The 12,935-nt window shown below is 37.4% G+C and overlaps 3 protein-coding genes across 6 annotated transcripts; 1 reads left to right on the forward strand and 2 right to left on the reverse strand.

Moving 5' to 3' along the window:
* Window positions 1–269: 269 nt before the first annotated feature.
* On the reverse strand, window positions 270–4,448 carry L(3)02640 (porphobilinogen deaminase-like protein l(3)02640). The gene is made up of 6 exons (XM_071786467.1): window positions 4,026–4,448; window positions 3,322–3,394; window positions 2,767–2,950; window positions 1,936–2,206; window positions 1,542–1,858; window positions 270–1,410 (listed from the first exon to the last, which is right to left on the reverse strand). Exons 1-6 carry the CDS (start codon window positions 4,095–4,097, stop codon window positions 1,236–1,238), a joined length of 1,092 nt encoding a protein of 363 aa, XP_071642568.1. The 5' UTR covers window positions 4,098–4,448; the 3' UTR covers window positions 270–1,235.
* Window positions 4,449–4,511: 63 nt separating this feature from the next.
* Dbp45a (putative ATP-dependent RNA helicase Dbp45A) lies at window positions 4,512–7,514 on the forward strand. Of its 2 annotated transcripts, XM_071786456.1 has the most exons (7): window positions 4,512–4,648; window positions 4,771–5,015; window positions 5,163–5,356; window positions 5,960–6,304; window positions 6,377–6,549; window positions 6,648–7,003; window positions 7,091–7,514. In XM_071786456.1, the coding sequence occupies exons 2-7, from the start codon at window positions 4,943–4,945 to the stop codon at window positions 7,372–7,374; spliced, it is 1,425 nt and encodes a 474-aa protein (XP_071642557.1). In that variant the 5' UTR covers window positions 4,512–4,648; window positions 4,771–4,942; the 3' UTR covers window positions 7,375–7,514. The 2 variants fall into 2 exon arrangements, with proteins under 2 accessions (XP_071642557.1, XP_071642555.1); XM_071786454.1 differs by lacking the exon at window positions 4,512–4,648 and having other exon boundaries at window positions 4,654–5,015.
* Window positions 7,398–10,788, reverse strand: L(2)k09913 (lethal (2) k09913). 3 transcript variants are annotated; one of them, XM_071786471.1, is made up of 7 exons: window positions 9,623–10,788; window positions 9,444–9,544; window positions 9,189–9,320; window positions 8,806–9,078; window positions 8,380–8,648; window positions 8,128–8,305; window positions 7,398–8,060 (listed from the first exon to the last, which is right to left on the reverse strand). In XM_071786471.1, the coding sequence occupies exons 3-7, from the start codon at window positions 9,276–9,278 to the stop codon at window positions 7,920–7,922; spliced, it is 951 nt and encodes a 316-aa protein (XP_071642572.1). In that variant the 5' UTR covers window positions 9,279–9,320; window positions 9,444–9,544; window positions 9,623–10,788; the 3' UTR covers window positions 7,398–7,919. The 3 variants fall into 3 exon arrangements, with proteins under 3 accessions (XP_071642572.1, XP_071642570.1, XP_071642571.1); XM_071786469.1 differs by having other exon boundaries at window positions 9,456–9,544; window positions 9,623–10,786; XM_071786470.1 differs by lacking the exons at window positions 9,444–9,544; window positions 9,623–10,788 and adding an exon at window positions 9,411–9,431.
* Window positions 10,789–12,935: the final 2,147 nt, after the last annotated feature.

A 12,935-nucleotide genomic window follows, 5' to 3' on the forward strand; every position in this document is an offset into this window, starting at 1 on the left:
TTATTTTAAATATAAATGTACGTTGTTATATCCGAAGATATTTAATTCTCTTTTTCTCTAACATATAATAAACAATTCAGATAGTTTTGGTATGAGAAATTATATTCTTATAAAAGATATATTATTCTAAAAAAAAAGAAACAAATAGTTTCTATACACACATAATATATTTGAAATTCTATCAAATAAACATAAACTAAAGAAATAAAATAGATATTTACTGTGCGCGATCTGACATTAAATTTCTGTTTGAAATAAGATGGTCGAGATAAAATATAAAACTTCTTTATTTATATATAATAACGTTATGTATAAATTTTTTCTATTATAGTTCCCCACATTTGTAATTATATGTCTACAAAGTGTTTTACACAAGAAACATCTTCATGATCGGCATATATATATATATATATATATATATATATATATATATATGACATAAATAATAGACGGAAAACCCAATTATGAAATTATATAATGTTCTTACTTAATACCTTGTAATTTTACATAAGATGTTAATAATACCTCAAAATGTAAAATAATCAAAAATCAATTTAATTTCTTAAAATAAAACAAAAAATTCAACAGAATCAGAAATATACATACTCGTGAGCTACATGTTTAGAAATTGTGCATGTACAAAATTTGATTGTTATAATTTCTTTAACGCAAACGGGATTATATATATATATATATATATCACGTTGATTGTTACATGATCTATACATGGCAGTGTTTTGCAATAAACTATTATTTTCAGTAATAAAATATCTATGTAATATTTGCATCGTCAACAATAATTATGGATTATTTGTATAACAATAAATTGAACATATAATCCTTACATCACTCGTATGTACAATTAATCAAAACAGACATACATCATATAAGAATTTCAGTGATTTATATTACATACCATTATATGATTATTTCCAATATTTTTCACTGTTATAATTACAATTATTTTTACCAATTAAATAGAATAAACAAAATGGTGTACGAGATACGCAAAAGCAGAACTCAGAAAAGCAACAATACAAAAAACAATACGATTTGTACTTCAATCAAGTTTTCCATCTTGAGCATATACAAGTAGAAATGTACGATGGATATCCACAGTCATCGGGCATCGATCGGTGAATTATTGATAATTGTCACTTATTTTTACATTAACATACATTCTAAGCGCGCATTTGCAGCCACAGGAACCAAAATACAAATTATATTTGACACAATTATTTTGAATCTAAGACTTCATTTCTAGCTTGTGACATTACGTCGAGAGCGTTTTTCTTTATAAGACTGTTGGCCAATTTTATACCAAGCTGTTCTGCAGCAAAAAGACTTATACTGCTTACTTTATTGGGAACAACGCTACAGTAAAGGCGGGGTTCCTGATATGGGCATTTCCTATTGTAAGAGAAAAAAATTAAATATAAAATTAATAAAATTTGCATTGTGCTCAAAAATATACATTGGTAACATAGAGTCGATATCAACATGTGCGAATCTTAAACATGTAAAAATCATGTTCAACTCACCTAGGAGGCTCACCATCATCATTGGGTAAATAAAATTTGCTTTTCACAGTATCGGTAACCAAAGTTTGACCATCTAGAGACCATACAGCACCGGTAATCGTCAACTCGTTCTTTTTCAAAGATGAAGCCACTGCGACTGGTGCGGAACAACCGCCACCAAGAGTTTTTAGAAATGAACGCTCGCATACGCATCTCAATGTGGTTTCTAAATCAAACAACGATTCCAAGAGAGAACGTATTTCCCAATCGGATTCTCGACATTCAACACCCAATGCACCCTGGCCGACAGCATAAAGAGCTTCCTCGGGTTCCAGAAGCTAGAAGAGTACGTATATTAATCCAAGCAAATTTTACAGAATACCAAAGTTAAATGCGAGATAAAAGATCATCATACCTGACTTATTCTGTTTTTCCAGCCCATCCTTTTTAAACCGGCAGCAGCCAATATTATCGCGGCGTACGGGCCATTTTCATCGTCTAGTTTTTTCAATCTCGTGTTCAAGTTACCGCGAATGTTCTCTACCTTTAAATGCGGCATATTCCGTGACAATTGTGCGGACCTACGTAAAGAACTAGTACCTATAACACTACCCTTTGGCAATGATGATAATGTCTTATCTTTGTACTTCTTCGACATAACCACTGCGTCGCGTGGGTCTTCACGTCTACAAAAATACGTTATCTATTGGCATTGATAAATATTAATATCAAATTTTTTACAGTCTAATGTATATATTTAAATTATAAATATCGGATATTTCATAAAGAATTTATTTTTTGCAAGTGAAAAATGTATACACAGATCCGGCAACTATCGTACAATTAGTTCAATAGCTTAACTTGAAAATAAATTATCATATTTATTTTAATGACAAGCTTGAAAGTTAACTAGAATTGATAATCCCGATAAAGCAATCGAGGTCGCAATTCCCATGTTGCAAGTGACTGACATTGCATATAGTTTAAGCACGTATTGTTTTGGAGTATCAATAGAGAATATTCTACGGGCAGATGTTTCTTTCATAAGCACGATAGCACACGTATGTGCATTTAAATTTTAAATAGAGTCACCATCTTGGAACAGTGAAGCATATGCAAAATAGCAAAGTCAGCACTTGCTAAGGAGAAACAAGATAGTCCAGACGAGTATAATATTACAATTAATTTATGACAGAACAGCTAGAATTTTTCAAAGTTCCAAACTTACTGTCAGAAAAAAACTTACTTTAATATTGCACCTAGGGCCATTCCTGCCGGCAGTGTCGTTGGCAAATCTTTCAATGAGTGCACCACAAAATCAATGCGACCACTTTCCAAAGCTAGCTCCAGCTCCTCGGTAAACAGGGACTTCTCGCCGATCTTCGGTAAAGACTTGTCTAGAATCTTGTCCCCCTTAGTATCCATCGTTACTGCAATGATTACAATTTGATAAAATAAAAAGTATCTAATTTTATAGAAGCCCATATACAGTTTAATATATATACATGTTCTTTTGCTGATAAATAAATATAATAAGATAAAGAGCACTTCATTATATGCCAGTCATGTAACGTGTGTGAGAAAGCTATATTTATCACAAGTACTTCAAATGCGTATGTAATGATATGCAGTCAAACGGAGGAAAAAAAGCCGAGAGATTATCACGTATGATATTCGAGAAATTGTGAAATCTAAACTCTTAAACTTCTTCAAATTTATTAAAGTTACACCGAGAATAACTGATACAACAGCCAATGATGCGTACCATTGTATTGGATATTGCATACGCATATTTGCCTACCTATTTCGAATTCTTTTTTTGGATGAACTTCTGTCAGGCATTGTATCACGTGTCTGGTTTGTATCAAGGCCAACTAAAAGAGTTTAAAAAATACATTATTCACCGAGATAGAAAAAGACGCTTATTTGCAATGTAAAAATCCAGACGTATAACAAAATACAATAAAAAATATATATAATTACATGTAAATTAATTGTAATAATAAAATATGCACAAAATTATATAGCGCTATAACATTTTAATGACAATTAGAAAAAACTATTTAAAAAAAACTATTTTGCAATATCTCTTGGATAAAAGATTAAATATCGAATCATTGTAAATCGTCAGACGAAGGAAAAAAAATAAAAAAGTCGCTGAGTAATCTCGCGCAAAGAGGCGCACGAGCAGACGAGCACCGTCAAGACGCGCAGCAATTGATTATATAAAATTAACAATTGTCACATCCATAAGAAATGACTTGCATATAGAGTCAGTTGTTAGCAGAAAGAGCACGGGGATCATTGTTGACGTAATAATTACACGCTCAAAAGCGTAGACACGCGCAGCCGCTCTCGCGTTCGAGAGCGCAACGGAAGTTAGGAAACTTCATATGAGGATCGTCGATCGATATCAGAAACATCTGTTCGCGCGACCCACGATTTTCCTGCCTCCCAAAACTAATTTTCCTATCGGATGGAAAAGCGAAAGTTCGCAGACTTTACCTCGCTTTTTCGAGATCCAACTTTGATTACGTCACGTTTCTTATCGTTGTCCATCGTCCACGTTTCGGACATTAGGTGATCGTGTAGCTTTGAAATGTATTAGGTACGAGACATGAAGATCGAGAGATAAAGATTGGAGAAGGGAAGTGAAGGAGAGAGAGAGAGAGACTGTAATCAGGTCGAGGAACTGCGAGGAACGTGAGCACTTTCACTGGGGAACCGCGCGCTTAACCTTAATAACTTTTTGCGCTTTTGCGAGCGAGTTGCGCGAAGAATGAAGGTAAAAACGAGATGGGGGATAATGTGCGTGGGGTTAAAGTTACGTTCTTTCACAGTCACTGGCACTGCAGCAGAATGTGAAATTGATTAGGGAAGATCTGGAGGAGCGACGGTGATGGAAACTATACTGCCGTCATGGTGAACGCAACGCGACTGACAATCACTCACTGACAGTGATGGTTTCTAACGTGCCGTTCGAGCTCCGGACTCCGAACTCCGAACTCCGGAACCGGTCCATCCATATACAAGTGCAGTCGGTAACCCGTCTCATAGGGCAACAACTGTCAATAAGTATATTACCTATGGCCGGTGCATAAAAAGAAGAAGAGGTGCAGAAAGCGTTAGTGAGTGCAGATAAACAAGCTACTGATTTTACGTTGACAAATGACACGTGCTGGGCATGCTGGCCGTATATAAAAAACCTGACAAGCCATTAACATATAAGAAGCGTTATTATAACCCAAAGGCAGGGTTGAAGGTTGAAGGTTGAAGGCGCTAACGAGCCTAATCTAAAAGGAGCAAAACAAAAAAAAACATAAGAAGTAAGAAGAAGAAGACAAATGACACATGCTAAGGTGCATGAGTTCTGATGAGTTCGGATCGACGAGTAACCGGAGTAACGACATTCGAGTAACAATATGAGTGAAGAAGTTAAAGATTTCTCGCACTTGAAACTGAATTCTTGGCTCCTCGCTCAATGCGAGTCCATGGGTGAGTAGTTTTCTACAAAAATAACATGTTTTTCCAGAAAATGTTATAATGGTTATAAAGAGTTACAAGGAATGATCATATCGAATAATATTCAGGACGTTAAACTTTGCGAAATTGACGAAACTGTACAGCTATTTGTTTGTTTAGGTTTAAAAAAGCCAACGCCGATTCAGCAGAATTGCATCCCTCAAATACTGACGGGCAAAGATTGCATAGGCTGCGCCAAGACCGGTAGTGGCAAAACTCTAGCATTTGCCCTGCCTGTTTTGCAAAAATTATGCGAGGATCCGTATGGTATATTTGCTCTTGTGTTAACGCCAACGAGGGAACTAGCTTTTCAGGTGATAAATTTTACTTTTTTCTTGTCGTTACTTGCAATATAAATTGTTTTATATTTGTGAGATTTGTCGGATCATCTCATAAGAAACGTAGTAATTTTATGGCCAGTCTACAATGAGTCGTTAGTCGTTAGTCAGATGTCGGAAGAAATAGTTATAAGCGTATTGTAAGCAATCGAAGGCCTGTAATCGGTGATCGTAAGAGATGGCATTTGGCCAATCGCTTATGATTGCCGATTACAGACTTCCGATCGCCTTATGACACGTTTATGACTTTTTTCGACTCTCTTCCGACATCTGACTAACGACTAACGACTCATTGTAGACTGGCCATTATATACTTTAAAATAATAGAGAATAATTTTGATTGTGTACTGCATTGTATATGTATGGTATATCGTAACCAAAGGATAGAAAATTTACTAGAAAGATGGAAAGGAAGAGAGAAAGAAATAGCAAATATCTAATTGATCAGAACTTTAGTAGTTCTATTATGTTTATTTAAATAAATTGTATTACTCTTGGAATGATGTGATATTTTTACAAAACAGCCATGCTTGCGGTTAATTATGATAAATCTTATTATATTTAATGAAATTATTTTAGATTGCTGATCAGTTTGCTGCTATTGGCAAGGCTATCAACCTGAAAAAATGTGTGATTGTTGGTGGCATGGATATGGTGGCACAAGGATTGGAATTGTCGAAACAGCCACATATAGTTGTAGCTACACCGGGTCGACTAGCAGATCATTTGGACAGTTGCGATACGTTCTCCCTGCAGAAGATCAAATTTTTAGTGGTGGACGAGGCTGATAGACTGCTCGGTGGTCATTTCGATGAACAGCTTAAGAAAATTTTTGCTGCCTTACCCAAGCAGAAACAAGTATTGTTCTTCAGCGCTACAATGACAGACGCTCTTGGCAAAGTGCAGCAAATAGCTTCTGATAAGGTATATCTCGATAATACAACTGTATGTTATGTTACATTACGACTAGCAGGAATGAAATGACAACTTTTCTAGGTTTTTACATGGCAAGAGGAAGATGACGCTGGTATTGCCACAGTAAAGGAATTGGATCAACGTTACGTGTTGTGTCCTAAGGATGTGCTCGATTCGTATCTGATAGAAGTAATTAGGACATTTCGCGCCACCGATAAAAATGGTTCCATCATGATATTCACGGATACTTGCCGGTAAAGAATACACGTGCTCTTGTCACGTAACGTAAAAGATGCTTCAAAGATTACGTATCTAGATCTAATAATATATTATTATTTTGTGTTGTATTTAGACAGTGTCAATTATTATCAATGACGTTGAATGATGTTGGATTTACGAACGTGGCTCTTCACGGGATGATTAAGCAAAATGAACGTTTAGCAGCGCTAAACAAGTTCAAGTCAAACCACGTACAGATATTAATTGCTACCAATGTCGCGGCGAGAGGCCTCGATATTCCCACGGTGGAATTAGTCATTAATCATACAATACCGAATGTACCGAAGGAATACATTCATAGAGTCGGTAGAACAGCTCGCGCAGGTAAAAACGGTATGGCGATAAGCTTGGTAACTCCACACGATATCAAATTATTGCACGCGATCGAAGATGCCATAGGTACTAAATTAACGGAATACAAAGTAGACGGTGAGTACATGTCCTATTTTGCGATCCTTTTTTTTTCCAATAAAGATAGCTCAAAATCACATCTGATCATCCCTTAATTGATGCTAGACAAGGAAATCGTTACGATCTTGACGCAAATATCGGTCGCAAAACGGGAAGCGGAAATCAAATTGGATGAAACTGATTTTTACGAAAAGAAAAAGATCTATAAACAAAAAAAGTTAATCTTAGAAGAATTTGGAGGAGGCCAACCTCCGGATGAGGTGATAGATGACTGGAAGGAGGAGAGAAAGAAACGTAGAAAGGAGAAGAGAAAAGAGCGAAGAAACGAAAATTTTAAGTTTCTTGAGACACAGCGGTTTGTGTTAAAACACACACAACCTAATATATAATATATGTAATAAAAGACACCAAATGTACAACATACTTTATGCCTGTTTGTATAACTTGTGATACAATAATAAGTAATACTAGTGTTATCTTTTTACCACAGTTGTATTAATTCATTAAAGAAGAAAAAAAAGTAAAAATACTTTGTGTCTTGCGCCCAAATTGCACCATATTACAATTTATATTTAAATAATAACTAATAATGCACATTGTACTAAGTGCATAATTACTTCAAAGACAAATGTACAAAAATATGTGACTAAGGTATGTTTTTTTTATCGTTTTTAAAGACGTTTTTAACGTTTTATTTTTGTTTCGTTAAACTTGGTATTAACTACTCGCAAAGTTTTATATAAATATCTTGTAAATTTAAATATTTATAAAACCATCTATACTGATGTCATCTACATCTATGTATATTATGTCTGTGTGGCAAGTGCTGGATATTACAAATGTATGGAATAAAATGTAATTGAAAAGGCAACTTTATATTAAAAAAAATATCATACGGCTACGTGTGAAGAGAATTAACGCGCTTTTAAGATATTTAGAGGCGCGCTCTAATCTTTTCTTCGTTCTGTATTAAGTTTAATTTTTGTAAGAAGGCGTAGAGCTCGGCAACGTATTCCTTAGGATACGTGTAGAAGTGGGCAACGTGCGGCGACTCCTCGAATATCTTCATGTACGTCTGCAACATATAAATGCATACGTCTCTCACGTGATTCTCTCATGAGCCAGCAAACGCGAGGCGTTACCTTTATTCCTAAAGATTCCCAGTTGTCGCGCAAAGACAAATTGCTGGTTACAGCTCCAACAGGATCGGTTTTGCTCATGAATAGTAATGCTGGCACCCGTACACTGGTGGTATGAAATATCTGACTGGATCGAATGTAATACTGTGTCGCTTGCTGATGGAATGTCTTCATATGATATCTAAAAAGTAACTTGATATTAATTAGAGATACTTATTTGTTTGGTGTTTGATCTTATCCCTGTTGCTTACTTACTCTACGTATTTCTGTAGCACAGATTGCAGCACCGTGTTTTTCGGGAATACCGCACGAGGAAAACCAATCGCGATCTGACTGACATCGGCTATACTGTCCCACACTTGTCCGACAATTCTGTCAGTAATGTTATTGTATTTATCCTTATTGGTTTCTATCAAGTCTAAAGCTTCACCCCACATGTAACCGCCTACCGAAAACCCGTGTAACAGAATTTGTTGGTAACTTTCATTTTGCTTCAAGAAAGTTAACAAATCCGCTGCCACTAGCTGAAAACAAACTTCGAAAATTGTAACAAATGGATTAAAAATCCATCTTGGACGATTTACGATTTGTGACAGAATTCTATTTACAGTTTATACATAAAGTAGAGAATCGTGTAACAAATTGTAAATTGTTTAAAGCAGATCTACCATGTGTACTTACTCTAGAGCCCTTCACAGGCCACATAAGCTGCCAAGGCGTAAGGGATACCACTGCCACGTCAAAACCTTGTTCCATATACAAATTAACAAACTTCATGACGTGTTGTCGCTTTGATAACAGCCAAGTGAGGATAACCAACAAAGGACGATTGTTTGCTAGATTTATATTCTGAGCAACGTTCTTGGACGATATAATACGACTATCTTGCGTAAGAAACTCAATGTTCTTCGAGACATGGTGCGAGGATATCATGCGTGTTAATTGTCCGATACCCTGAAAGAAATGGCAAACGTGATAACGCAAAGTGAGCAAACGTGGCACGAGGGAACGCACGATTAACATGTGTCATGATAACAACAATTGCAAATAGAAGAATGTATTACCAAGTATGGGTTACGTTTTAATAGCTGTGACTGCGCGCACAGGCTAATCTGCCTTCCCGAAAAGGCATTGCACAAAGCCCTGGCCATCATTGTGACAAAGAATTCGCCGTCTTTCTCTCGTACACCTTACACCTACAACAAGAAAATATTATAAGAGATTAATCACTTTTGGAATATAACGTGCAACGAAAGTCTAAGCGGAGCGTCGAGATCTACACTCGCAATTGATATTCCAACCCACTGAATTAATGTTACATCAATTTTTACCAGTCGACTTCCTCAAGGATCCCACTCGGCAGGCAAATCGAACGAACACCACTGTGTGTTTATTGCTTCAGTACTTAGTTCCGTCGACTCTGCATAATGAACGATTCCTTATGATTGGTTTGTCGATTATACTTGACATAATTATCTTATCTCCCCCACCTTCCTACCTTCCCTCACTCTTCCTCTGGGTCGATTCGAAACTTTCGAAAGGATCAAATTCCACTCGGGCAACTGATTTGCATTTTCCGTCTAGGCGTCAAACGCGGCGGCTGGCCCGAGAGGCAACAATTCTCTCGGTTATTGGAATGGAACGATGATCAATGCCGCCATTTGTGTGACACAACGTCGACTGGTGGTTTGCCAAAATCACATACGTGCCATTTAAACAGGCACGCACACGCGCACGGGAGCTGTAATGGCAGTACGAGAAGTGCAGACACGTCTAATTTATCGTGAATATCGTTATCCGTTATCGTAATGACTCGACGCGTAAAGTCCGAGGTCCGACGACAAACTCGTCCAGCCGGTCCAGCGGCTGGATAAAACCCGTTGCGAGCGTTTATCAAATTTATCTATTACAATACGACAGGTTCCGGTGTCAACCCCCGACGGCGGCGCGCCGCTGAAATGCTCGCTCGGAGTGGATCTCGTCCGGCGGGACGAAGTCTTTCCGCCGCGAGACGCGAGACTGGCCGCTGCCGAGACTACAACAGATTATATACAATACGGCATACACGGCTACACGGCATACGCGCCCGTGTGACGTACACGACCGGGATCCCTTATTTTTTTCCCGGGGGTGCGTGAGCGCGCGCGCGCACGCGCCGCTCTGGCTCCCGAGGGTTCCACATCTGCGTTCGCGACGAGCAAAACTTGAAAATTCTACTTGCGATGTAATACGATAATAATAAAATAATATACGCGTGGTATAAAAGAATATATTAGAGCATCGAGATACGCGGCGCAAAAAATCGTAGACGGAAACGCGTCAGATTTCTACTTTGAAGCTCCGAATTATAGATCGGCTGAATAATATGGGCTTTAAGTGGCGAACAAAGCGGAGACAGAGAAGACGTACGTGAAGTACGCTGAATGGTGTATTTCGAAAGAGGGTCTGCCCTTTTCAATCCGCGGTCTCCTCTTAATTCTTTACGCGTACTGATAAATATATTCATTTCAAACGATCTATAATTTGTGCGAGATTTTAAACGAAGCAGAGATAAACACGAGTACCTATGCGGAAATTTCCGTAAAAATCTTGATAGAAGACGAAACATTCAAACATTTCAGTCTCACGTTTTTCAAAGTACAATGATCAAGACAATGGAAGAACGTTCACATATATTTTAAACGAATGAGATAATTTTTATATTTAATTTACATTATAATTTTTACTTGTCACGTCTAGACACGGCGTTTACATATATAAAAAGCTTGAAAGAAAAAAAGAAACTGAATAATGAGGCAATTTGTATAATTTGCATAACGCGTTCGATACTATAAATCATTTAACATTGAATTGTGACCTTCAAGACTACGCGTAAAATTTATTTCGATAACTTTGAAATTTCGAAATTTATCAAGTCACGTAAAAATATGAATATAAAATTAATTGAATGTGACAGCGATGAAAACATTAATATTTTCGCACTTTTATCAATATGTCATTATATTATATAATGCTATGCAAGAATATAGAGATATGCTTGCAGAAATACTTACATTCTTGAAGCGTTTATTCAACAAAAGTTAATCGAAATGCAGGAATAATCTGTCGCTATAAACAGTGCCTCATTCCAATCGATTTTATTAGAATAATATAACGTAATGTACACATATTTCTACCGAAATAGAATTTTGATCGCGCGTAAACGAGAGCGCCCAGATAACACAATGTCCAAAATCGGGACATGAGACGTCTTCAAAACGTCATCTTATAAACATCTTAATTACGTTAAGACGTCTTATGTCGATTTTGAACATTGTCATCTGGGCGTTATCTGATTTGCGCAAAAAGCACGGTATGCTCGAGAACGCATTCCCGGCATTTCTTGTTCTTCCGTAAAATTGCTAAGGAGGCAAAATGAAGAAGACGATAAAGAGCACCTTGGCTCAGCCGTCCTTGGTCGTTGTTCCACGGTGAGGTCAACGGTCTCGGAAAAGGAAAGGTGCACTGAATTTATTATTACTCGTCACGTCGCGCTACGTGCGTCCCGTTGATACTCTCGCAACTCCAATTCTCTTTTTTTTCTTCTCCTCCACGCACTCGCAAAACGAGAAACGCGCGTTCTAACGACGACAGTCGAACGAACCGACGACGATTTATTTAATTACTTACACTCCGGTCGATGCTTCGCAATCCACCAGTCGACGAGCCAGTCAGACGGGCGGCCGGACGGCTTTTGTCGCATGCATGCCCGTCGCCCGAGTTGCTTAACACGTGAACACGGCGGCCGCGCTGCGTTTTGCACTTGCGCCCGACGTCGCGTGTCTCGTGGATGACACTTCTTCTTTCGTGCAGGATGCCAGTCTCCGGGCATGCAACGTTTTGCTAAATAGATCCTCAAGGTCCTGAGTCACCGGTGACGCTGTGATTTCAGGCGCCGCGCCGCGCCGGTCGGGCTGTCGCACACTACAGCACGTGTACCGTTACGTGCCGCGACGTGCCATCGTAGAATTTTAACATTTCTAATATCCTCGAGACTTCCCCTAAGTTATATTACTTCCTTCAAGTGTAATATTAGACCTTTTGTCTCGCTATCTATGTTGCACATAAAAAAAATGTAAAGGTTTTTCTCCCCGAAATCGTTTGTACAACTGTAATTAGGACTCTTATCTAACAGATATAAACTATTCTTCTTAGCTATCGACCCTCATCTTTTTATCTTTTCCAGCAGTTTATCTTATCGCGCAAAGAAATATTCAAAGATTTTGCAAATGTTCTTATTCCTCAGAGAGGAATTATTAACATCGTGCGATTGCGTAAAAACTCTATTACCGCGCGTAGACAGGCGAGGAATGTTACGAATATATACTGTATATCACTTTGCACATGTAAATCGACTCTCGGAGGTTCGGAAACAGGTTAATTATAATCTTGCGTAACAGCTGTTTCCGAATGTGTTGATGAATATTCCAGTCATTTTAGGATAAAAAACATTTTCGAAATCGTTTTAGCGTCATTTCTGTTTCAAAGAATGTAAACCATTCGTCTAAAAATTCACTTGTGACTGGAAATGTTAATTACATATTGTAATACAAAACATTATATTTGTTTTAATTATATATGTATAATTATTATATTATCCAGACAGCATTCCACGCTGTGTGGATATATAATCATTATTATATAATTTTTATATATGTAAAATATCCGCAAATTTATTTAATTTATACGGAGATATGGAGGATAAAACATGATAGAATACACAGCGCAATGCGTCCCAGATAGAAGCATCTAACTGTGCATCGGAGCGTAAA

The sequence above is a fragment of the Temnothorax longispinosus genome, chromosome 8, assembly GCF_030848805.1.
Source record: "Temnothorax longispinosus isolate EJ_2023e chromosome 8, Tlon_JGU_v1, whole genome shotgun sequence".
Taxonomy (NCBI): Eukaryota; Metazoa; Arthropoda; class Insecta; order Hymenoptera; family Formicidae; genus Temnothorax; species Temnothorax longispinosus.